This window comes from Maylandia zebra, linkage group LG1 (genome assembly GCF_041146795.1).
Source record: "Maylandia zebra isolate NMK-2024a linkage group LG1, Mzebra_GT3a, whole genome shotgun sequence".
Taxonomy (NCBI): Eukaryota; Metazoa; Chordata; class Actinopteri; order Cichliformes; family Cichlidae; genus Maylandia; species Maylandia zebra.
In genome coordinates, this window is record NC_135167.1 from 36,981,797 (window position 1) to 37,008,343 (window position 26,547).

General features: G+C 44.4%; 1 protein-coding gene across 10 annotated transcripts in view; it reads right to left on the minus strand.

Annotated features, from left to right (window-relative positions):
* The window catches only part of ppip5k1a (diphosphoinositol pentakisphosphate kinase 1a), a 30,150-nt gene extending 9,898 nt beyond the window's left edge, over window positions 1-20,252 (minus strand). For 7 of the 10 annotated variants that reach the window (XM_012923317.3, XM_012923315.3, XM_012923311.3 and 4 more), the window contains exons 1-26: window positions 20,134-20,252; window positions 15,519-16,036; window positions 14,776-14,971; window positions 14,447-14,537; window positions 14,233-14,318; window positions 13,191-13,345; window positions 10,758-10,859; window positions 10,258-10,419; window positions 10,047-10,168; window positions 9,864-9,965; window positions 9,185-9,271; window positions 9,031-9,106; window positions 8,821-8,930; window positions 7,854-7,939; window positions 7,639-7,764; window positions 7,229-7,350; window positions 6,889-7,071; window positions 5,716-5,857; window positions 5,374-5,597; window positions 4,744-4,871; window positions 4,539-4,653; window positions 4,345-4,452; window positions 3,598-3,726; window positions 3,370-3,510; window positions 2,987-3,080; window positions 1,151-1,276 (exon numbers count right to left, since the gene is read on the minus strand). In XM_012923317.3, coding sequence (XP_012778771.1) covers window positions 1,151-1,276; window positions 2,987-3,080; window positions 3,370-3,510; window positions 3,598-3,726; window positions 4,345-4,452; window positions 4,539-4,653; window positions 4,744-4,871; window positions 5,374-5,597; window positions 5,716-5,857; window positions 6,889-7,071; window positions 7,229-7,350; window positions 7,639-7,764; window positions 7,854-7,939; window positions 8,821-8,930; window positions 9,031-9,106; window positions 9,185-9,271; window positions 9,864-9,965; window positions 10,047-10,168; window positions 10,258-10,419; window positions 10,758-10,859; window positions 13,191-13,345; window positions 14,233-14,318; window positions 14,447-14,537; window positions 14,776-14,971; window positions 15,519-15,662 — 3,157 coding nt within the window. In that variant the 5' untranslated portion in view covers window positions 15,663-16,036; window positions 20,134-20,252. The remainder of the gene's footprint in view (window positions 1-1,150; window positions 1,277-2,986; window positions 3,081-3,369; window positions 3,511-3,597; window positions 3,727-4,344; window positions 4,453-4,538; window positions 4,654-4,743; window positions 4,872-5,373; window positions 5,598-5,715; window positions 5,858-6,888; window positions 7,072-7,228; window positions 7,351-7,638; window positions 7,765-7,853; window positions 7,940-8,820; window positions 8,931-9,030; window positions 9,107-9,184; window positions 9,272-9,863; window positions 9,966-10,046; window positions 10,169-10,257; window positions 10,420-10,757; window positions 10,860-13,190; window positions 13,346-14,232; window positions 14,319-14,446; window positions 14,538-14,775; window positions 14,972-15,518; window positions 16,037-20,133) is intronic. The other 3 variants (XM_012923318.3, XM_012923316.3, XM_012923313.3) reach the window with 1 other exon arrangement.
* Between the last annotated feature and the right edge of the window lie 6,295 nt (window positions 20,253-26,547).

A 26,547-nucleotide genomic window follows, 5' to 3' on the forward strand; every position in this document is an offset into this window, starting at 1 on the left:
TGGGGACGCGTATTACTTTATTCCATTTATATCGTGCTAAGGCGCTATATAAGTGCTACCTTACAGAACAAAGGACCAAGGTGCTTTATATTGCAAGGTAGAGAGCCAAAATAAAAAGGGTCCTGCAGGTTGGTCAGTACTGCTACCTGGTGGCTGGATGAAATCCTGGTACCAAACCTGGCTTCGGACCTTAGGCACTGTCCTGTGTCCCTACTGGTGCAGGACAAAGCCCTGCCACACGTGACCAGAGTGGGCAGGCAGCTCTTAGCTGAAGGCATCGATGCCACTGACTGGGATCTTATGCATCGGTGCATCCAAATCCACCAAAGACTGTCCAGGAGCTCACTGACGCCCTGATCCAGGTAATATGAACATCTGTCAGCTCATTGGGAGCTGCCCAGATGTCAGTGGGAGTGTATACAGGGACACGAGGACAATACACACCATTTAACCACATTATGACACAATTTGGATTGTGATTTCAAAGTTTAACTCAGATTTTTGGCGAGATTTTGAATCGATCGTCCACTAAAAGCTGAATTCCACAATGTAAAGAAGTTTTTTGAGCAGTGTAAATGGTTATCTACCTACTAATTAACTAAATTAGCTCTCATGTTGCAGTGATATTGGTTTTAACTGACATTCTACAAAGACGTGTGAGACTCCACAAACTCAGAGTACATCTACTACCACGCTTCTCTCAAGTGTATCCTGAAAAACTCATTTCAAAGCAGCCGTGCTATTCTGGCTAAACCTTTCTGCATTTCCTGTTTGGCAAATATTAAATAGTTTTGGTTTGGCCTGAGGCAGGAATCCTAAAAAGGAGCACATCAAGTTTACTCAAAGCAGTAAAGGAGGAAACAAAAGAGTCAGTGGATATGGTGACTAGAATGAATATGGAGTTAACAGAAATATGACTAAAATGTAAAAAAAATATTCTATACATGTATGGGCATGTGTCCCAGTCCACTGATTATCTAACTACTGTAATGACTCCAGCTTAAACATGTTTCATGTTCACGTGTGCAGCTTTCAGGCGTCATCGCAGGTCAGACAGATACAATTTACACATTACGACACAGAGGAGGTGTGTGCTGATTTGCTGTTGTCCTGTGCAGGTTTGTGAAGGCGCGCGGTCTCAAACACGTACCGTCTTTGTAGGACAGACTGCTGGTGGAGAATTTTTTGCGGTGCGCGCGTGCGTAGTCCTGCAGGTTGGGGGCGCTAGAGGACCCACCCAGGACAGTGGTGCTGAAGAGCCCAGCGCACTGAGAGCCTGTGAGGGGGGCGGGCCGGGTTAGTCACTACTACATCACATGCTGTTACTCAAACAACTGACCAGAAAGAGACAGATTCAGAGACACAAAGAGGAAAAAGAAAGAGACAAGCAGAAAGAAGGACTCGTGGGAGACCGTGCACTCACGAGGGGTCGCAGAACTAAGCCACATTAAAGGTCCCATTTAATGTATTAAGTGCAACTTTGTAGCTAAGGCTAGAATTCTTCGTCCCCTTCATTCATACAGAAAGCTTTAAACATCAATAAGAACATCAAAGAGTACAGAAAGAGGAGAGGCGTTTAAGCTGCGTCCACACTGGAAACAATTCGCTTTGAAGCTGACGCTTGGCTGGCTGCAGACACTAAGCCCCGATTGCCTAGGTAACCCTCTAATGCATGGGGTGTCAAACACAAGGCCCGGGGGCCAGAACTGGCTTGCGAAAGACTCCAATGTGGGCAATGTGAAGGAGGACAGAATGCTTAAACTTTTACCTGTATTTTCATGCGTTTACAGCTTGTCCTAATGATAAGCACCTCCCCCATGGCCATTCACACATTAAAATAACCGTCTAAGAAATATATGATTTTCACAGGAAAAAACCCCAAAATGTCCATTTTATAGCTTGAGGACAGGCTGCACAACGAGCTAACAGAACGTTTCTGTAAGTTTACACATTTATTTCTTATAATTTAAGCATGAAGCAGCATGTCTTTATCATGTAGAAAAACTGTGCTGATGAAACTGCACTTGTTTTTCTTACATTAAAATAACTCGGGGAATAAATGTTTAGTTTAAATGTAGTCAAGTTCTATACGAAATGACAGAAATGTAGGAGTCTGAAATCCCCGCTCGAATGTATTTACTACCAGATCTGTCAGTTGACAGTATCCTCACGCTAGCGGCCACTTCAATCGCTCTGCTGGAAGAGAGAAAATGTTCTGCGGTCCTGCTCGATTCATGTTGCCAGCAGTTATTCTGTTGAAGTCACTGAGTGTCTTTCACCTTCGGTGGCCTCTGGTCACCACAACGCTCCAAACTGCTTCCAGTGCAGACGCAGCGTAGAAGTTAACTGAGAAGGATTAACAGCATCATCCATGATGTTTTAGACTTTAGCTCAGACTGTGCCTGATGTCATTCACACATCATTGAAAGACAGAGTGACAGAGAGGAAACATTTCAGGTGGATTTTACAACAGCTCAATCACAGTCAACCCCTGGAGTTGCTCAGAGGCAGAGAAAGCCCCGGAGGCTTCATGGGCCTGCATAAAGGTTCACTCTTTAACTCGGAATACAAGATTCACACAGACACTGGTGACCAATCATTTTCATCATGTTTAGTTTGCATGAATGGAGCAGAAACAACCTCAAAATGACTTCCTTTCTGATTTCTTGAAATCATGTCAGCAGCAATTAGCAACAGTGTCAGACACGTTTATCTGTGCAGAATTGATTTTATGTCAGGAAACTAGGCTGCCCTGCTACAGAGGGATGTTTTACCTCTGAATGCTGACGAAGTCACAAACCTGCAAAATGCTCAGCTCGAAAAAAGCTTGTGTGCATGTCTCAGAGCAATGAGCACCGCCCTCATTCTGTGTCATTTCCATTAATAAAAATGTCTTCCCGAGATAAAAACTCTCGTAGCTGCACCCGAGCCTCCCACTCAGTCGTGTCATACGGTTGCCGCAGCAACAGAGCATTACAATACCTACCTAATCCACTTTGTTTCATCTCCGGGGACTGACGAGAGCAGAACGAGAAAAGGCGGTAACTGCCGACTTTGGAGGACGATGTTTCCGACAGGACCTGGTGGAAAGAACACGCCACACATACCACAAGCATGTTTTACATCACGTATCAGCCACCACTACTTTATTTAGTGAAATACAGCCGTAGATAAGACCAGAGGCTAAAACCACAGGAACCAAGTCTTCTGTGGATAAAACACAGGAAAACGTGAACGATTCTTCTCTGCAGAAGCTAACAGACAGAGTTCAGTTACACTGTTTATAGTGTCTACAGTGAAGAGCTGTTGAAACAATTTTAAAACTCCTATTCTGGGTCTGCTTCTTTCTGCATTCAGTGCCAGTCTCACCTCCATGGATCCGGTCTTATGGTTGCGAATAAGTGGGGACTTCCTCTGAATGGTGATTGGCTCAGACAGCGGCACAGCACGGTCGGTTTCATCCCGTGACAGGTCCTCCAGGCTGCTGGGGTCGGGTTGTTTTTGCCCGTTCTGGATTGAGCAGACATACGGTATAAACCTGACGGCAAACACTGCCACCTGCAGAAGAGCAACGAGGAAGACTCTTTGCAATCCCACCTGCCGTGCTACCTCTGCAGAGGCGGGCCTGAAGCCAAAGCCGGTGGGAGCGTTCTCCTCCTCTTCAACACCTTTCACCCCGGGGCTGAAGTGAAGCTCCACATGGAAGCGCTCCTCAGAGGAGATGTCCTGTAGCAAGATAAAATCGGTTATTAGAAATTTCTAATTGGTGAGCCTTTAATATAAAAAATTATCGATTTTTGGGGGGTGTTATGACTTTGGCTTACAATTGAAACCTGGGATCTCAAATTCAGTATAAACTGTATAAATACCATGGATCTCTATGTAGGTCAGTACACAGAGATCCATGGTATGTTTAACCACATTTATGGCAAAGGCTGCTGACCTGACGGTTTTACAGATGATCATCATCATGAAACACCCAAACCACAAACAGGTCGCTGTCAAAGCAGCCTGAGCTTCACCTCAAGCCGACTGCAGGGACACACCTTCAGCTGCTTGTTGTTTTTAGACCGATCATAAAAATATTCTAACATTTTGAGGTTTCTGATTTGCCCTGCACACCGCTCTGCTAGCTACCAGGTATCAGCTGAAGCATGGCTGGGGGGTCTGACTAATCGCTGGTGTTCAATTAGGAGAAGATAAAGATGGCTGCACTCCTGAAACAGCTGTGTATCGAATTTATTCAAATAAAAAGAAGAAACGCTATAAAGCTAGCATGTCACAAATGGAACCATGTGACTGCACGTCTACCACAAACAGAACATCAGAAGGAAAGAAAAACACCTTATTGTTGTCCTCGTACAGCATGATGACAATCTGAGTCATGTAGTTGAGCTCGGAGACAGCACTGAGGTAATCCATGGCACGCTTCCACTGCTGGTCCTTCTCCTCCTGTTGCACACACACACACAAACGTATACAGACTTTGTGCCTCCTCTGAAAACATTCAAAGCTCAGCCAGATCGACATTTGCTTACATCAAGCAAGCCCCCGTAGCGGAAAATGCTGAGCAGGGAGTGGACGTGACTCTCACTGGTGAAATACAGACGGGTCCTGACGTGGCGTCCAGGAGACATCACTCCTCGAGAGTACCTGCAAACGTACAACCGAGGTCAAGTTCAAAATATTCTCCGGTCGGTCGGAACGCTATTTAAGTCACGCAACTCCTAATCTTAGACCCACAGAGGGTGCAGCTTGTTGACAGACTCGTCCTCGTGAGTCCTCTGCAGGTCCAGCTGGATCTTTCTGACCAGTGGGAGGCAGTAGGCGTATGCTATGTCCAGTTTCTCCACTCTGTTTATGCCATATTCCTGCAAAAAAACAACAGACAAATGAGCTTAAAATACTACACGACTTTAATATATACTCAGAGTATATCAGAGTAATTAAACTGTGTGATTTTCAGGTGCCTAAGAAAGTTTTACACTTTGTTACAGTGAAAATATCAGCTGTGCACAGACAAAACTTTCCTTTAGCTTCACTGGTTTTAGCAGCTATACAGCACATCACAGCACTACCATCATCAATCATATTTGACATATGTGGGCCTGTATATAGGTGTACAATAGCACTCAATATACACTGAGTGTTTTTAAATAAAGTCAACATCCGGTGTGGAGTCCACAGCTGTAAAGTGCAGCACAAAGGATTCTGCTGTCACATAAAACCTTTAGCCTCAGCAGCATGTCATCTTTTCCTTGCACCTGGAGGAGCTGCTTGTTTCATGTGTTTATTGGCACATCAGTCATATAAAGACTCATGCATGGATCTGTCACTCTGAACCATCCTTATTGTACCCCCCCGCCCCCTCACCTGTGGGATGACGATGTCAGCCAGAGCTCGAGACAGTCTGAACAGTTCCAGGGTGTCCTCGAGGCCGAGGGTGGCGTTGTGGATGACGTCGTACTTGACGCAGTCGTAAATGTCGGGGATTTTACTGATGTCGTAGCGGCCGTTCTTCATGCGGAAGTCTCTCTCTAGCTTGGACCAGCGCTGCAACATCAGCTCCAGCGTCTCGCTGTGGTACAGCTGCAGGTCTGGTGAGCAACAGATGTTTTCAGCTTTTCGCTGCACCTTTCAGGGACTCTGAGCTCCAAAAGCAAAATGTTGGGTTTTTATTTGAGCTTCAGAAAACGCGCTGAGGCCTGAGCTCACCTGCAGACTTGGGGTCTTCCATCCTTTTGCGGATCTGGGAGGTGAGGCTCTGAATGAGGGCGTAAACCTGGTCACATGTGGCCACTGGGTTCTTAACAATCTTCATTGAATTCACCAAAGAGGCGCTACAGGTTGGTGCTAGCTGTAAGAGCCACATGGAGAAAAGCAAAAGCTTTTATTAAAAAGATGCTCACTCAACCGAACGACTACTTTCACTTTACAAAAGGCTTAAAAGAGCCAAACTTCCAACCACACAAAAAGAAGTGACATGAAAAATGAACGATTAATACTGAAATATTTAGTTCAAGGAACACGATGCATGTGGTGACACACAGGGAGGTACACCCTGTGTCACTGCCACAAACACTGAGGAAACATGTCAGAAATGTTGTTTACCCAGTAAAAATATGTTGTATTGACTGATTATCACTGTTAGTTTGATCAATACTGAGATCGTACGAATTCATTGGTATTAGTGACACAAATACTTGTATTGGACTCGCACACACATGCTGTGTGACATCCCTGCTAATGTATAAACGTCATTAATCACCTAAACTCAGAGAATTGCTTAAAAAACATTATCTTAAAAAACATCCTGAAACCTTTGTTCTCACACTGGTTACTGCACGTCTTTGGCCAAACGCAGTGTGGCTTTGTGACGTTTACAGATATGCTGACGTGCTGTACGGGCTCGCAGTTATGGAGATCTGACTCGGACGATTCACATTATCACCACTGCACCTCCCGGCCTGCATGCACGTTCATCACGCTGTAGTCTCCGCTGTGCTGTCAGGCTGCTGAATAAGGTCGATGTGCTGCTTTGTGGTGCAGGCACACCTCTGCAGAGCTCTTTGCATATGATTTGTTCCTACTTAACATCACCTGCCCTAAATCCAGACATTTCCAGACAGCAGCTGATGATCCGCTTGTAGAACCAAGCTCTTCACCTCCTGTTTGTCCCAGACGTCAGACTCTTGTTTCTCCCATCATCACTGCAGCGCAGAGACTCACCCACTCAGCCACACCATCAGGCTTACAGAATACTCGACTTGCTTTCACTTTGCCATTAAGATTCGGATTATTTGTGCAGCCCTACTACCACACATGCTCTCCAATATAACCACACAAACTGCTCTGGCACGTCAGCGCTAAACACAGCTGGTTAGTCACCCTGTCGTAGTCCTCGTCGGTGAAGTCTCGGTCCTTCTGCAGGATTTCATGGAGCCGACCTTTGACACGGTGTTGGCAGCTGCTCAGCGAGTCGCTGTCGTTGTCCAGCAACCCGTTCATGTTGGCGCTCTTCACCATCTGAACCAGGATGGGAGTCAGCTCGCCCTCCAGGGCCAGCAAACCCTGCCCACACAGACACATTTCACTAGTTACTGCACGTCCAGTATTTGGAGGGTGTGTGCCGTGGCTTGTACCAAAGCTCAAAGACCTCAGCCTTCCTGTTTCTGTTATTACACTTCTGTGCTGACTGAAGCTCTTAGAACAGCAGGATGCTGCGTACCTTTGCAAAAGCAGCAGCTGTCATCTGCACCCTGCCTTCATCAGACGCATAAATCTTCAGGTCGTGTCTGTAGGTGCTGTGTAGGCGCAGTAACCCGCAGCCTGGAAATCCAGCATAGTCTCCTACAAAACACAGTATGCATGCACGCACGCGCACACGGACACACACACACACACACACACACACACGTGCACACACACACACGGACACACACACACACGTGCACACACACACGCACACAGGCTTGTTTTAAATCATTTCTCTGTTTAAGACCTTTCATAACATGTAACTGGTGAGTGAACAACACGGACCTGAGGTCTCAGCATGTTCATTTTTCCATCACCAGCTTATTGCTCAGAGTTACAATGCCAGCAGCACTGCGTGTGGTAAACATGCTGTGTGCGTCTCACCTTGTCCTCCGGGGTACATACAGCGGAAGGCTCTCCCCAGTTCTTCAGCCTGCACTCTGCCAGCGGGGGTCAGCTCCCCCCCCCACTTCAGCACCAGCAGCAGCGATGGCCCTTCCTTACGAGTGTCTGGAAATGACCACAGAGGCGGGCAGTCAGCACTCAGCTTTAGCTTGTTCCTTTGGGAAGAAGCTATTAAACAGTCTTTGTCTTCCTACCTTCCTCTTCACTCGAGGTCTTGGGCTGCCCATGGGGCAGGTAAGTAAGCTGCACTTTTCTGTTGATCCCCGAGAAGTGACCGTACCTTTGTTACGGGAAAAAAGCCAAAGATACTTATAGTTAGCAATGCATGACAACTCACTTCTGATAAGGAAAGACGGGCTTGCTTTTATGACGACTACTAAAATACAGCCTTGGCTGTGACTGTAAATATTTTCAGCAGTGTTATAACAGAAAGACTGACTTTGAAAACTTATGAAAATGTAGAAAAGAAGTGAACTGGTAACTTCTGAGAAACCCATCTGTCATAAACACGGAGAAAGATCGACACCTTCAACAAAACAAGAAGCTTTATAAAAATCTTTGGGAACGATCCCCATCCTTTAGAAAGATTCGTTTTTAAGTTCACTCATTATTGTTCAGAGGGTGTCAGACTGGTTTTATATCGAGGTCCAGACTGAAACGCTCCTTCCTGTCAGCATAAAGAAGTTTATTTAATCCCAGAGACATCTGAATATAAGAAAAAGAAGTGTGCTTATACCTCAGTGTGTCTCAGTGTTTCCACGTGATAAAGAAATGCTGCTGGACTCTCTGACACAAATGTGTCGACACGACTGTTTTAGTTTAAACTGTAACAAACACATGTCAAAGTACAGGAAAGAAACCAGTTCACTGACCACACTGCCCAGTCATTATAAAACTGAACTTGTAGAAAATGTAAAAACTGAAATTTGTAATATCAAATCTTGGGTTCTGTTGTTACTTACTGTGAATGTTAGCAGAAAAAGTCGTAAAAAGTCAAAAATTTGAAGGCCTCCTTCACATTTTCTAAAGTCACCTGGTGGGGCAGCAGGCCCCGGGCCTTATGTTTGACACCCCTGCTTTAGTCAAACAGTTTGCCGAGCTGAGCCAGAAACAGATTAAATGAATATGAGATCAGGAGTCAATAAAATGCTTCTCACTTACATCTCCAGAACCGTCTTCAGCTGCTCCAGTTTGGACTTCTTCTCTTCTATCTCACAGTCGTTCTGCTGCCCGATCTCTGCTAACAGCTGCCGGGTGATGTCCAGCACCTCCTGTCGGGGTTCAAAGTCACACACACATGTTCACACACACTTTGTCCTCACAGAGGCCGCAATGACAAATGAAACCTTGGCTATTGTTTTCTTCTTTTACCTGCAGTTGTTTTGGTTTTTTGAGTTTTAATTTCCCAGTTTTGTATCCTCCATATTTCTCAAACAGATCAAAGAACCTGAAAGCATCCGAGACGTTAATCAAAGATCTTTAACCTGCAGGAAACAGGAGCATATTAACAGAGAGGCAGGCCTACATTGGGTTGCGAACTTCCATCTTCATTTTCTGCTTGGGCGTTCTGTCTCCGTGTCGGATAACGGCGATGACACAGCGAAGTTCCATCCTGCAGAGCGTGAGTAGAGATTTGAGTTGCATCAGTATAAATCTGTGTACATGACACGTTTCTTCAATGAAGCTGTGTAACTAATTAAGGCAGCACCTTTGCTATGCAGCTGAGCTTTGGGGAGTGTGATGGGCTCAATCAGGACGAACTGTGTGAAAATGTGCTGAATGCAGCGCACGCTTCAACCAACACTGATGATTTTAGAAATCTGTTTGGCTTTAGTTGGTGTGCTCAGCTCAGGGGCATGCTTACTGTCATCTACTGTAGCTAACACACAGTTATTATGTTAAACTGAAGAAGCAACTCTGCTTTTTAAAAAGTGACAGAATTTCTTATTTTTTTGCATTTATCAAACTACTTTTACTATATTAGGCAAAAATGGAATAAAATGTAGTTTATTTATTTATTTAATTTTTAAACGATTGAATTGATTAAGTGGGAGAAAAAAAGTGACCCACACCTTTGTGGCTGTATGTGAAAAAATAATTGGCCCTAAATCTAATGACTGGTTTTGGCAGCCTTGGCAGCGCGAGCTGCAATCAGGCGTCTGTGATAAGTCTAGTCCTCTGTGTCTGCTCCTGTTATGACTCACATGGTCCCTGAAGTGGTGGGAACAATGGGGATGTCTTCAGCCTCAGTAGGGATAGACCAAGGAATCTGAAACTGCGGAGCCAGTTCACGCATCACAATATTCCTGCAGAGAAACGCAGACTCCATCACCAGATCAGAACGAGACGGTGAACACCAGAAAAGAGAAAAGAACTAAAGGTGGTACCCGAGGATCTTGGCACAGTCATCGTAGTACTTCATCGAGTTCTTCACAAAACTGAAACCGTTGACATCGCACACGTAGGAGTGTCCATTGGCCCGCAGAAGGTCAAAGCCGCACACTGTTTGCTGCAGCGACAGCAGATGAGGACGAGGTTCATACTCCACGACAAGAAACCAGAAAACTGTAACATACCTAAGGTATCAACTGCACATACCTTGAATGCCAGGCAGACCTTACGAGCCACCAGTTTTTCCATGGCTGACAGCATGACGGGGTAACGAACCTCCTTGCCCTCGCTGTCTCTCTCCACCTTCCCGTCCAAAGCAGGAGACTTTCGGGCCTCGGCATGAGCGTAGTCCGGTCCCACCGTGTACACCTGACATGAAATGAAAACACCCACAAAAATCTGAGGGATGACCCAAGCGGGTACTCCCCTCCTCGTGTGACTTGATAAAGTTTTACACTGGAGGCCTTTATTGACACAACGCCTAAAGACGATCTGTGCCTCCAGCTGCCCGACAGCCACGATAGAGAGAAACCCTTGAGGTCCTCCAAATCATATCAGCGGTTTTACTGAACACACCAGCACAGTTCAGGTTAATGTGGATTAACGTGACAGTTGATGAAATCCTTTCTACAGGTGCTTTATTAGCATTAACAAAGTGTTCTTTGCACATATTTTATCTACCATGTACTCTGTGACAAATACTCTACCTTAACATCTGTGCCATCTGTTGGCATGAACTCTTCATAGATGTAAGAGCCCGTCTTCCTCACGCTGCTCTCTGGCGAGTAGACGCTGCTCCGGCTCCCAATCTACAAAATCCAGAGAGTCGCTGAGTGGCCGCTCTCTGTTAATGAGGTTCACCTCTGCATGGTTTCCATAAAACCCATCAAACTCTAAATTAAAGGCCACACTGTGTTTGACAATGCTGCCATGGATCAAAGACAATGCAATTACTGATGAGCAGCAGTAGTCCCATATCCAAGGTTCATACGCATTTTTCAGGGTCAAATTCAAGCACTTTTTAAGCACTTTCAATGTCCATTTTCAAGCTTTTCCAGCACATTACCCAAAAAAAAAGAATGCATGTTTCACTTAGCATCACCCCAGTAAGGCCATGTCAAAATTAAATCATTTTACGTCGACTTAAATGTCCTTTGTTCCAATTTTGTTAAAACTGAAAAATGCACCACAGACAAAAACTGAAAAAGGAAATGGTGCAATATGCACTCGCTAGTGTACAAACTCAAACACATTTCTCTTAAAAATTAAGATTTGAAAATGTGAACAAATCTGCACCAAGCACCACAATAATACACAGCAAGGCCAAATTAAGAAGTCTTCTCATCAGATATCGAGGCTTCTTTCCTGTGTGACACAAAAAAAACAAAAAAACAAACATCTGTCTCCTAACTAGTTAAGCACCCACGCCCCCAAAAATGGGGGCAAAAGGGAGGAGATCATGTTCAATCTGTTATAACACAGGGTCAGAAAGTGCTGACACGATAAGTGTCACAGAAACCTCTGAATCTCAGATAAAATCTCATATAAACCATGTCTACAAACACCAAACAAAGCAAAGACAGCAAACAGTTAAAGGAGCAGCTACATCACCATGAATCTGTGGACAGGCTGTGCGGGGAGGGGTGGGGTCACACATTGAAACAGACTGATCTGCAGAGGCGCTCGGCAGCCCAGGCGGAGAAATTTTGCTTTTAGACTTTGCGACTCATCTTATTTCTCTGTCTGATATGAAAACTATTCGGTCAGATAGTTATTTGTGGTGAAAGAAATACAGTTTCAAGCGCTTTTAAGCACCACATCTGAAATTCAAGCACTTTTCAAACCTTGAAAAGACAATATTACAATTCAAGGATTTCAAGCACCCGTATGAACCCTGTATAGCAGGGGTGTCCAACTCCAGGCCTCGAGGGCTGGTGTCCCGCAGGTTTTAGATCTCACCCTGGGTCAACACACCTGGATCACATCACTTCATTACCAGGCTTCTGGAGAACTTCAAGACATGTTGAGGAGGTCATTTAGCCATTTGAATCAGCTGTGTTGGATCAAGGACACATCTAAAACCTGCAGGATACCGGCCCTCGAGGCCTGGAGTTGGGGACCCCTGCTATATATCATTAAGAGAAGAACCTTAGCCTTTCAGCAAGAGGTACTTCACTCCCACCATGAGCTACAGCTCCCCTAAGACGTCGCTCACTGGCCAGTCCAGCTCCTTGAGGGTTGAAAATCTTAGGGAAACATCTCCATCCCTTCTGCTTCTTCTGGATGGGTGTCAAACATACTCAGGCGGGGCTGACCTCACCTCCTGCAAGCAGGAAATGGCAGAAGCCGTTTGCGAGTGTCGAAGCCGATCCCCGCCTTTCTCACGCCCCGCGGAGCCCGGCTGGGCTAAGGCCGTTTGCATATTTAAACAGTTTTCTAACATGCACCTCCAGCAGAGGGGAAGCAGAGAAAACAGCCTGTGTAGGCTGGGCTTCACTTATACCAAGAGTGTGTCATGAGTTGGGGTGCTGTTTAGGGGAAGGGCTGTGAATGGAACCAACCCAGGCTGCTACGTGCACATAAATAACTGTGCAGTGATGGTGGTGGTTCTGGCTCAGACTCAGGCAACGGTTGATCTGCCAACAAGACACCGACCCTGAACACATGGCCAAAATAACAAAGGAGTGGCTCCAGGACCACTTATGAATGCCCGACTGAACATCTATGAAGGTGCACCAGCGCTCCACATCCAACCTGATGGAGTCTGAGAAGTTCTGCAAAGAAGAATGGGAGAAACTGCCCGAAAACGCGCTGAGCTTGTAACAGCAGACTAAAAGAGATCTGAGGCTGTACTTGAACAGACTGTGAATATTTGTCATTACAGGTTATTGTTTCTAACATTTTGAGGTGAAAAACAAATTGAATACTTTGCTGCTGCACTGTAAATTGCACAATACATCAGCCAATAAAATGCACTCTCTGTTTCGTGTTCTCTGATTGGTCCATTTCTGACACTGGGTTTTTTTTAAAATTCTTCTGGCAACAACAAAACGTTTTTGTTCTTTCTTTCCATACTTTAACCACATTGCATGGAACGCTTATTTATAAGGAAAAAAAGCCACAAGGGCCAAATCAGAGACCTTTCTGAAGAGCCGCTGGCTTCCACCACCAGCCGATGTGGGGTAATAGATGTAGACGTTGTGGTCCTCGGCACACACGGGCTTCTCAACAAAAGGCTTCTGGAAGATTTCTCCGTTCACCTCCACATGATCCTCTCCTTCTACGAGGTTGCACTCTGAGACAGACACACACAGATCAAATGCATCTGTTTAGCACGCAGCCTCTTTTCATTACCACCCAATATTACACACATGACGTTCCACCTCGCCGTGTTTACTCTAGCGCCCTGTGAAGCAGCTCTACCCTTTCGACCACGTGATACTCATCACTCATTTAAAAAAAACAGTCATTAGTGTCAAGGATAAGGACACTTAAGACATCTGACCGTTCATCAGTCAGGAGAGTTTGTGTCACTGTGTTTAAACGGGAATTGGATGACAGAGCCAACATACCACAGCACTTAAGTATGGGACACTTGTGACTGCTTCAAATTTGATGCTATATTTATCCTTCAGCTAAGAAAAACACAAGTACAGCCTTACAAAGCAGACTCAAGGATGCTGCATGGACAACGGGAGCTTGGGCTGTTTTTCTGAGCTTTTTAAAGTTTTAGAATTAATGGTGGCAACATTTTTATCACGCATGAAACGCTGTTATTGGCAACCATGAAACAGACTGTAACTTTGTAACAACAAGTGAGACCTGCCCCGACTCCCTTGGTGAACTCCCACAGCCTGTGGAGTTACTTTTTAGGAGCAAATGATGCTTAAGCTTGCTTCTAAAAGCCTTTCCTTAATACTTGCCCAGAAAGAACAACAACAAAACAAATAGCCATATGACCTTAACTCATTCACTTCTTGACCTCTAAACAAGTAGAGGTCAAGAAACTATATACAGTAGATATGCAGCATCTAAAATTCTGTAACAAATGGGGGGAATAAGGTCCAGCAGAGACCTGACAGGACCTGAAAGAGGCCCTTTAACTGAAACATGTACTCTTTGCATCGTCACAAATGTTCTCAGTGCATATATGTAGTGACTTGTTATCAGCAGGAGACTGACCATCTGGTTTATCGGGGTCACGGTTCAGCACAGCATAGCGTGGTAGATCAATCCCTTCCTCCTGCAGGATGCGATACACCTCTCTCCTGTCAAAATCAAATGAAGAAACAAAAAGAGGAACAAGCACTGGCTGTTTATTTTCACATATCCTGATTCTCTTCACGTGTATTTAGCTCAAATGATGGAAGTAGATAGTTTCAGTAAAAGAGCGCACCTGTCCTGTATGTAATACTGCATATTCAGGTCATTGATGAGCAGAGGATTTCTTAGTTTGGCATAGCTCACGGCCTTATCCAGCGGAAATCCTGTTTTACACAAACATGCAGAGAAACCTGAAACAGACTCTTAAACCATAATCTTCACTATAAGACAGCCACTCAGCTCAGTGTGCGAATGCTTGGGAACTTTATAAGATGATAAACACAGCAGAATGTGTGCTACGTCACACAAACATCATCAATATGTGACGAAGCAGGGAAGCAAGAAGCACAATGAGTCTGTTGTGTTTTTGCATGTGTGTTTCAGTTGGGGAGGGCACTGTACCCTTGGAGTGGAAGGAGATGAGGCAGTCACAAAGAGGCCATTTGTCCACGGGCTCGTTGAGGATTACGTCCTCTGGGAAGATGACCACAGTGATGTACTCGAACCTGCAAAGCCTCTCCAAGATCTGGGTCATCGGCTTGGACTTTGACTTCTTCATCATGCAACAGATCCCCACGACAATCTGTCGCTCTGGGGGCTGAACGAGGAAGAGGAGAGCACGCCGGTTAAACTTTCGGCTCTACGTACATTAACTGAAATCAACAGCAAATAAATTCTCTAAAAGTGCATCTGTAAAAAGACTAAATTATATATTTTTTTAATATCACCAACTCTGTGACCTTCATTAAGTTCTAAAATTTACTTTACTTTCTATCCTCTGTCAGCATCTGGCCACCTCACTAATTCATGCATAGCTACATGTATTTAATCGAAGCTAAATACAAACTATGGTGGCTTTTAGAAACTTCTCATCTCTTTACATGTATGCATCTGCTAAAGAAATTAGCTAATTATACTAAACTGTAAAACCTAACATAAAGGAGAGCTCTATTTTATATTTGCATCAAGTATCACTACGTCCAAAGTCATGCTAAGTCCTAATGAATCAATGACTTGATTATTTTGAAGTAATCGACTGGTCAAAAGCCATGGATATACGGCTGCCATGGTGACAACATGATAGCTTAGAGCTTCCTGCTGCTGACTAATCAGTGACAATCAACTGTGACGGGAGAGTCACCCACCGAGTCTGTGTCTTCGCCGTCCTCATACAGCTCCATATCTGTCCTTATGCTATCTTCCAGGACCTCGCTCTCATCGTCCTCGCAGCCCACGAAGAATCTGGGAGCGCCACACCGGCTCTCGCCCGGGCTGTTGGGCTCTGACATCACAGTCCCCCACGGCAGCCCTCAGCATCCCGCCGCGCCATCGTACACCAACACGCCGCCGGAGCCAGGCCTGGGGAGAGGGATGGGACTTCTCTGCCGGGGCGACGCAGCAGAGACGGTGGACGAAGGCGGGCAAGGCTGAGCGGCAAGGCGAGACTGAACAAAGGGCACTCCAGCATAAAAGGTTCTGTAGGAAATTATGGTCCAGGCCGGTCCTCCGTGGTGACAACTTCACTCGAGCATTTCATTCTTCATTCAGCAAACTCACGTGTTAAACAGCTCGCTCGTATTTCACAAGAGTCTCCAGCAACGAGCTACGGCTCCACTTGTGTAATGACGGTCCCGTCGTCCATTTGTACGCAGACTTGACAGTCCTGCAACAAATGAGAGCACAACATGAAAGCTACACTTATGAGATTGTGCTTCACAGTGCAGACCAATGCTCATCTGCACTGCCTGTAGTCTGTTTGTTACAAGGTTACAAATATTAGCTGTTATAAATGTCACACTATGTTTAGCTCATGATTTCATTTCACTTTCGTGGTGGTCAGCATGTCCTGGAAGCGTTGTCCTAATAAGCCAATTTGCTGAGTGCGCAAAAACACATAGAAACTCTCTTTTTTTTTTTTTTAAACCAACATGAAACAAGATTATTAAATGAATCCAGACATGTTAAACTGGCTAAATCCTTTGTTCATTCCCCCACAGGCCCAATATTCAAACAGTGGTTTGATTTAAATGTTTTCATTTTAGTCTTTCAGCTCCATAACAACTTTGTGTTTATTAGAAAAATTAACATCAAGCCTAATGCTCCAAATCTCACCCGATATTAAGCAGAATTAGCCTCGTCATTACTGGATTACACATTAAAGTGACGCTGCAGCCTGGTGCTGGCTGTCAGCTCTGTTCTGCCCAACATAAGCCGGTCACGGGCACAGGAACGTCAGCAGACCACAACTCCTCATTACTCCCTGGCGCACTAGATGACACAGCTGAACAACAAACCACTTCAGCAGCAGGCACAGTCACTCAGGCAAAAGCTGCAAAGGCTCCCAATGAGAGTACGAACCAGTACTCGATTACACAAATGCCTGAGGATTTCAAAGTCAGGGAACACACACAAAAAGGCCAAGCTCTCTCTGCAGAGTGTGGTTGTTTATTTTAAGCCTCCAGTGACCTGAAAACTCACTGCTCTTACGTAACGGCTTTCATTAATTAACACGACAGCAGGCAGAACGCCACAGAGATTTTGTTGTTGTTCAATCGTTTTAGGGACAGCTCGTTTGCAGCTCGGACTCCCCTGGAGTTGTTCTGCATGCTAAAAAATAATCCATACTAATGGATTCCATGGAATACTATATTATAGTATACCATACTATGGAATCCATACTAATGGATACTGATCTTCACTGGAACATAATGTGATGGTAATAATGCCCTTCAGTTTGCCACCATCTTAAACACGCTGTTTAATCTGCCTGCACCATCCTTTTAAAACAGCTTTTTCTTTTTTAAATTGGAAACTTTAAAACAGCAGGGTGAACCCAGATGACCATATAAGGAATATCAGCTCTTACTGACATCACATAGAACCCATTTAAGAAAAAAGAAGCATTTGAACTGAGTATTCAGAGCATTTCTTATATTGAAAAATATACTGGGTACTGGTTTTAAATATATATTTGTGGACATGCGGTAAAAAACAAAATCACAATTTTCTGGGTGTCCTTGTAATGTTTTATAATAATAATAATAATAATAATAATAATAATAATAATAATAATAATAAACTGAGCTGTGTACTGTTACAAAAATTAAGCTAATTGAAAAATAGGGACAATCTTTGAACATTTTACACATGAAATATTAAGATAATAATCCACAAACAGATACCCACAGAGGTACTCACAGATACACATTTCAAAGACAGCTTTGCATGACTGCAGCACCTGTCGAGCCTGTTTTGATGAATACTGCATTTCTGCTGAAATTCACTCTCACGCTTTCATTATTTAAATTAAACTGTTTTCATACCAAAGTGGATGAGTGTGTGAGAGCCTGAGCATTAATCTGCTCCTTTCACCTGCTTACTCCAGCTACCAGCAGGGCTGCAGTTCCCACTGAGAACACCAAGGTCATCAAGTCCTTTGTTTTTTTCATAAGACTATTGAGGTGATTTAGTCTTAGTTTAAATTCCACAGTTTAACAACGAGCTGCTGTGAGCTGAACCCTGCTGCCCCTCATTTTACACAGGTTTTTAAATGTGACAGAGCTTTAGTTTTCATTACTGATTTATTTGACAATTTTCCTTAACTAGTCCATTTCTACGGCCTGAAACAGGACTGTCTATAACGGTCCTGTATAAAAAGAACGCTCCAAATCAACCAGTGATATGTAAAGACCCCGAATATTTAAAAAAAACATGTAGGAAAGCTTTAAGCCTGGGAATACGTTTCGTTTTTAAATCTACAAAGATAAAAAAAAAATACTGTTGTTGCTTTTTGTTTTGGGGGCAATGAACTGAAGTCATTAATAGATTATTCAGAGCAATTCTAATACTGCACCACCAACTCCGGATGGGAGGAGGAAGCTGGCTCAAATTCAACAAAGCAACCAACAAAAGAATTCAATTCAGCATTATTATGTTTCTTCATAGTTGCCATTTTCCTCATTTTTGGGATTTGCCAAAATTAGAGACTCCCCAATCTGTTTAGATAAAACTCTTTTCATATCAGTGAGTTTCCAGCTTCCTTTAAATGTTTAATGGGGAGCAAAGGCACTCGACAGTGGAGGTTCACACCACTTAAACGACATTGTAAGCCTAAGACTGTGTGTAGATACTTTTTACTGCCAAATGCTGATGTTGCTGATAGTGGCACAGCTGAAGAGAATATAAACCTTCGTTTCTTCTCTATAAAGGGAGCAAATGTTCTCCTCTTGACTTGGTTTTATTTATTTTTTGAACGGGCGTGATAAATTGAAAAATTTCCTGACAAATCTTCACCCCCTGCGGTCAGCAGATGGTTATGTATGGAAGCTTTGAGATAAACTGCTGCTTAGTAACACTGATTGTATTACCAATAAGTTAGCCTATAAAAAAAAGAATAAACCAATATGTCTTAAACAGGTGACACTTGAAGTACAGCAAACAATACTGATGTTCAATTTCTGAACAGAAGAAAAAAAGGGCAAAAATATTTCTTGGTCCCTTCTAGTGAAATATGAGAAGTTGATGCTTTTCTTTGTAATAACTGATAATAAACACGATGTCGTTCGTGCCAGTCTGTTGTCAGGGGAAACTAGACCTTTGTCAGGTCATGTTTTCAGTTTATAGACAAGCTATTAGATGATTTACCCACCGTCAGCTGCTGCTCTGACCTAAACAAATGAATTTCAGTATCACATTAGACATATTTAATGAGACAAGTACATTTAGTCGGGTATTGTACTAAAGTACACCTTAGATACACTTACAGTTCTACTCTACTGTATTTTGTGAGTATATGTTGTACTTTGTGCTCCACTTGAATAATTTTCAAGTTATTATTTTGCTGACCTGTGATCCAAGATTATACTGGCAAATAGCTCGCTCTGCATTTACTTTACACTGTACTTGTATTAATGCAGTTCTGCTTGACGCTGTAATTTTCCACTGCAGTGTTGCTACTTTGTTCCTCAATGATTTAAATACCAGTTTTGCACAATAGTGGAGAAAGTATGTATACAAAACTATTTCCAGCGCCCCTTTTCATGTAATATCATCGTTACAAGGGCACAGCACAGGATATCGAAAATCAATTTGAATGAAAGTAATATGTTTGAATATAGTTTTCTTATTTACAGTGGGCTCCACCAAACCGGTTCTTGGTTCTGTGTGTCAGTAAAAACAACCTGCTCGCCCCTGCTTTACCGACACAGCTAAACACAGTGATACTAACTACGTGAAGAGATTGCATTATTAGCATGGAGAAAGACGTTTTAGTGGCTCGGGTTCGAGTTGGAAGAAGGCCTGATGGGTTTAACTACATGAATATAACACCCAAGGCGGGAGAGAGCCAACTGACGGACAGCTCGCATGAACGACCCCTGACATGTAAGGGTCCGACTTTAAATACCATTGTATGCCAAAAGGACTTGTTGTCCCGAAATGTAGGCTACATAAACGTGACTCGTTATTAATATCCACATTTAAACCCCAAACCGCGAAAGCTGGTTGAATACAAAAGCCTCACTCGGCGAAGAAATTATCGTTAGGTGCCGTTACTTTTCTCATTTTTCATTTTGACATTTAGCTAATGTTAGCATTCAGCTAGCTGGCTCGCCAATGTAAACAAGTCTCCCCAAGGCCATTCTGTCTGCATCTGAAGCACAGTCCAACCAGCCCGGCAACTATCGGTGGTAACGCCTAACACCAGCTACATGCCAAGCACGTTCCCGTTCTCAGGGCTTCAGGACAAAAGTGTGAACTCACGGTGTTACTGGAAGATTTACCACTGCCATCGGCTCTCTTCCGTCCCTTGACAGTATGCATGTGAAACCAATCTTTTTATTTTTCTCAGGTTGACATAGGCCGATGAGCGTGTGAATCAGCCAATCAGAAAAGCGAACTTCCTGGGAGGCGTAACGTAAAAACAAATCACGTGTGCCAATGAGGGACACTCAGCCCAACGAAAAAAAAAGGATCGTTAGCGTCCTCTAGCGTTGATACCAATAAATCATATTACACCCCATGAATTAAGAAGGGGATGTCGCTCAGGTCGATATGTGTGTGAAGGCAGACCAGCAAATACTTTTGTCAATTATCTTAAAGTTTTTTTTACCTTAATGAACTCTTTTTATGTTTTTTTTCCAGAGCTTAAGAGGAGGAGACAAATGTTTTGTCTGTCTGATAAGATTGAAATATTATGTGATATTTACTATAGTATTTAAAAACATCTCTGATGGTCAGCGTCTCCCACCCCATGCATATAAATGCTGCTGAACTGCAGAGCTGCTTCAGTGCCAGACTGCTGCATCCTCGATGCATGAAGGAGCGTTTCCGCAGGTCCTTCCTCCCTGCAGCTGTCAGACTGTACAATCAGAACTGCTCCCAACAAACATAGATGTTTACATCAGCGCTGTAACTTGGCACTATTTTATCAACCGATTCACACTATAACCAGGAGTTGCCTCTTATCTGTATTTAACTTTAGTTAATTTAATAACAGTACAGTACTCTGTTTTTGGTAACCATTGTCCTTGATGTAAATATGTAAAAATTGTGCGTGTTTCTGTTCTGTGTCCTGTTTCTTCGTATATGTGTCTTTCTTGCTGCTGTCACACCCAAAGTTCCCCTTGTGGGACAATTAAAGGATTATTCTATTCTATAAAGGTCAGCCTCTTTCTCTTGTCACAGAAGAAGACTTCCAGCAGGAGAGTAGCCTTACGTGCTCCTGTCACTACTCTTGTTGGCAGTCTTTTCCCCACTCCACTGGTACCTTTTGTGGACAGAGATTAGAGGAGGCTGCTCCCTCAACCCCAGACCTCTGCTTTTCAAAAAGCAGGAATGGGAAAGAGGACTGCTGGGAATCCAAACCCTTTACTCCTCCATAATGAGAAGCATGAAAGAGAGCTGCACAGAGCTGGTAGAGGCAAAGAGGAAGAAGGTGAGTTTTGGCTAAAGGTCCCACCCTAAACTTCAGGTCAACAGGCAGGAACACAGAGGAGAACTACTGGGAGCAGTAAGCCTCGACCTCAGGCCTCAACTTCACAAACGGGAATGGGAAAAAGAATGATCTTCTTCAGTTCCTGTCCTAATGGAGGGTTCTAGGAGAGGCCCTTTGGGTGCCTGTTGTGGGCTGATAATACAAAGTGACAAACATGTTTGATCTACGAGTGGAAAACTGGAAAACCCTTTGTGATTGGCAAGGTTTACAAGGTTTTAGTATCTAGCAAATACCTGTTCCTCTGTAATCTTGGAAGCTGGTTTCTGAATCCAGCAGGACCACTGAAGCCACAGGCTGCTTTCTCATGAGTCTGGCTGGGTTGGCAAGCTACATGCACTGGGGCTTTTTTAACATTTGTCTCTTTTTTAATTGATTTTGTTGTAAATAAAAGTACTAATATTTAATATAATTTTCATATTCTGTGGTTCTTATAGCTTGTGGAGGTCAGTGTCTTGTTCTACAGCACTTACTGCTGATGGGATCTAGCGTCAGCTGAGCATTGGACTGCTCAGACTGTCCAGGCTCATGGAGAACATGGAAATTCCACATAAGGCTGCTGAATGAAGGCATCAAGCATGAAACCCAACAGGAGTCAGGACAGGAGGACATACAGAAGATGATCTAAAACCATATATGTTTTTTTTTAAAGTATGAACTTTTTGCAATTTTGCTTCTGTGCACCACCGCAGTGAATTTTAAATCAATCAAGGTGTGATTGAAGTGCAGACTTTCAGCTTGAATTCAAGGCTTTTAAAAACACCTTCCAGGAATTAGAGATGTTTAATCCCTTCATTTCAGAGGTTCAGCCTTTTTAAAAGGTGACCCTCACGTCTTGCAGGAGCTTTCCTCTCCTCAGGAGCTCCCTCTGCAGGAGGGGGAGATACAGGAGAGGTGGAGGAAGATCTCAGCCTGAGTGTTTATTGTCTTATGTAGTCTGGAAGATGAGTGGATGGTGGGGTGGGTGCAGTTTTCTCTGTGGTGGTGGTGTTGGGTGGACTGTCCCGGGCTCTGTGGGGCCGGGAGGCGCTGCTGCACTGGGCCCCGGTCTGGATGGGCCTGGGCCCCCTCTCCCTGGCGGGTCGCGGAGTATGGGGGTGCCTACTGGGGTCAGCGGGGGAGCTGGCCCCAGGGAGGGGTCACTTGCCCCTCCCTTCCTTCCCTCCCCATCTCCAGCTGCCTCCCTCTTCCCGCTCCACCACAACCACCCACACATGCAGGACCTTGGAGTAGGGGTATGTCACCAGGGTGCAGAGGAGGCTACCCCCCCCTCCCCCCTCTGTCCCCTTCTGGCTGCCTCTGCCTCAATTTTATCCCACAACTTAGACATTCACATTACTCACACTCTCATTACACATACATATAGGATCTTGGGGGTGGGCACGATACACGGAATCCAAAGTACCATCAGGGTGTACACCCCACCCCTGGCGTCGTTGCCCACCTCTCAATTTTAAATACACGTAGACATTGAGGGCTAGCAGGAGGGACCAGGCGCTTACTTGCTGCTCTCTGGCAGGTAGCTCCATGCCCTCCTGGGTTTTAAATGCACCTTAGAACACACATGCATCAACACTACAATGAGCGGGTGGAGGGAGGTTTGGACTCTTCTCTCACCCCCATTCTCTGCGACCTGCTGGAGCGGGGGGGCTAGGAGGAGGAGTTGGCCGTCCGACTGCGGTCTGGAGTGTGGGGCCTTCCTGCTGCTGCGGAGTCGGGGCGGTCTGCCTCCCCCCACCGCAGGGAAAAGGGTAACACCACCTGGGTCTGGGTGCAGTTCCCCCCTTCAGGGGCAAGGGTACCTAGACCCGGTTTGTAGAGTACGCTTGGGGAGTGTGATCGTGTGTACAGCGTCTCTTTATATCTGTCTCCACATTGGTTGAGTGTGGAGTAAGTGTATATGAGAGCACGAGGGTGGGAATGGATGTTTGTATATGTGTGTGCCTGTATGTCTGTGTCTATATGTCAGGTTGGGTGTCAGGCGCCACCTCTCTGGGGACATCTTAGGCCCTCCAAGGTATGGAGGCCTATCTCCCCCTACCACCACTTCCCCTGCCAGTGGCGGACTCCCTCAGACATCGGTGCGTTGGTGGTTCTTTGTGTCCGGGGATGGGCGTCCAGGTACACACTGGCTCACTCCTTGGCGGCCGCTTATCGGGGCCTGGAGCCTGGGGCTCGCTCGGGCCACTTTGGAGGTGGGGTGCCCCCGGCCTCTCGGCCTGGGGCTCGGTCACTCAGGCACAGCTGGCTGCCGGCGGAGCTCACGGGCGCGTCACTGCAACCCCCCCTGGCTTCTGCTCCGCGGCTGCTGAGTGAGCCCTCATCTGGGACTCTCCTCAGCTCTTTCTGGGACAGTGGCGCGGCTGCCCCTCTGTTGGTCTTCCTTGGTCTCTTGTGTTCTGGGGGCCTCTGGATGTCTGGAGTTTTGATCTCCTCCATACCTGCTTCATGCCCTGGAGGACGGGGCTGTGGCCCCCCCACACCCTCTAGCAGATCATTACATGAAGGAACCTTTTAAAAAAACAAGCGCGTCCATGCTCACAGGTGTACACACGGGTGATCACACACACAAACTACACCCTTTTTGGCTCCTACCTCAAAGCACACTGTGTGCTGTTGATCTTATGTGCTGCACAATAATGTTTAATATTTAGTATTTACTGTCATATTCCCATATATCATTGTGATGTTGTTTATTCTATTACTCTTGTTCTCTTCTGCTTGTTTTCTTTTTTCTTTCTCAGCAGGTGATCCAGGTGATCGATATATGCATTTTTTTTCTCTGCCCGTTCTGTTAGTTTATGTTTTTTGCTCTTCTCCCCCGTCCCTCTTCTCAGCTGTTTCTCTTTCCCTCTTTCTTTCTCCCCTTCTTTCCCCCAGTCAAGTCTGTCCCGTATTCAGTAAGTGAAAATAAAATAAACAATAAAAGGTGAATCAAATGGACCATTACGGCAAGGCTGGGATGGTCAGTTTGGTAAAGTAAATCCGTTGGGCATCTTTCTTTGCCTTTAGACAACAATTCTGATGGCAAAAGAGCCAAACGGGACAGGCCAAAAAAAAAAATAAATAAAAAAATAAAAATAAAAAAAATAAAAGGTGACCCTGCACTCTTGGAACAAAACCTCCGTCCTGCCGCTGCTGTTGATGTGAGGGCCAGCTTTGACGTCAGTGTTTCTCTGAGCCACTGTGTGCAGACAGGACCCTGTAACCACGGGATACTCGGTTACATACTTGTGTCCAGGCCAATGGGCGGTTGCAGAGGACTGCTATGAAAAGAGCATTTTATTAACAGCAGGCTCAACAGGGTGGTAACAAGGCTCTTCTGTAAGCGAACGTGCAGAGGAGTGGGGGCGCCCACATCCACAAATATTGCTGGTAAAAAATAAAACTACCTTTTAGTTGTCAGTGTATAGAGTAAAACGGGCTGTCAGGTGAAGAGACATCTTTTGTCACACATTCACTCAAATAAATCTAAATGATCGTATTCTCTTTCACTACTACGAGCGTCTGCCACAAAGACCCTCTGTGAGGAGGCCTCTGCTGCCCTCCACCCTCATATGGCTTCCATTTGCCGAAGTCAGGGGCGTTACACTCTCTGTGACTTACAGCAGTAGGTCAGCACACGTCAAGAGGTTTCATTATGAATGCAGATCCAGTCTTTGTGCCGCTGGACACCAGCCTGCTGCTGCTGTGCTTCCTGTCTCCAAGTCGCTGAACGAGATGATGGATTTCCTCTTTTTATTAGAAAAACACAATCAATGTATCCTACCGTGGATTTGGAGATCATAGCACAAGTTGATTGCAACGATAAGCTTCAGTTCATCACTGATAGAGATGATATCTTGAAATGAGCATTAAAAAATCCCCCAATAATGATTTAAATATCTGACACCTCAGAAGTTTAATTCCACTAACTGACTGTTGTTCAGAAACACCAATTAACCATCTGTTCTATTATAATTTCATTATAATATTCTCATAAGGATTCTGGCCATCGCAGTAAACCAATGGAAAGTGAACCAGTTCACATAGACTCTAGTATTAAAATGTCAAACACTCCTCAGTAGGTAGTTTTCCTCTTAAACTGTTCAACGGGTGAATTTTTTTTTTTACGAGATAACACAAGGTAAGATATTTGATTTGTCCCAAAAGTTCACAAGTCTACCATTTGGATACTGGTTAAGCTTATTGGTTTAGCTGTGGCCACTTTGATGGGTGTAGACTAGCTAACAGCTGTTTTCTAGGCCTTTTTCCATGAAATTGCGGCTCTGGGCCTGCTGTTGGTTGATTTTTTTAAATGAATTATAGAACAAATGTTTGACATATTGTGGAAGAAGATTTCTGCTTTTTGGTGAGTGAAAGTTAAGCATTATATTTGTATCTTACTTAGCTACTCTGTTTATGTGTGTCTGTGCATGCACCCTACATGGACGCACCACTTGCTAACCATTGTTAGCATCAGCTAATAGCTTAGCACTCCACCCTTTCTTCCAAACATGCAGCCATTTATGGCCGAAACAAAATACCAGGTCAGAAACGTATTTGTGAATAATCAGCCATTAGTGATATCGTTATAAAATTACCTGAAATCATTTATGTTTATTCATTACTGTGCCTGTGTCTAAACAGGTAGAGTGACTTCCTCATTTATATTTTTTGCATATACTAGAAAAAAAGAAATAAAATAAAAATAAATACAGGTGAAAATTGTGCTAGTTATCCAAAGGGTTCCCTTTATGAAGAAGCTAGAGTAGCTTTAAGCTATTTTGCCACTACCTGTAAACACATCCTGTTTGGCCCACTTCAATGAGTTTGGGGTCAGAAAGTCATACAAAACACTTATAAGACTTCTTGTAAAGGGTGGGGACACATGTCTCAACAGTAGTGCCTTGATAGAGTAATCAGTGACTCTGGGAGTGGACCCAGCAGTGGTCTGGCTGAGGGAACTTGTGTTTTATTAGCTGTGATTTTGGCCCAGCAGAAGAAGGTCTGCTCTGTCCTCCACAGGACACGCAGCTCTGTGACAAACACCATAAACAGATTAACTACCCAATCTCATTTAAACGGGAAGGTAGCTGGATGTTTAAAATGATATATTGGCTGACAAAACTGTGACTACACTGTCATGATGACACATTAAAAAGTATTTTTAGATTTAGGAAACAGTCTCCATCTATCCCTCA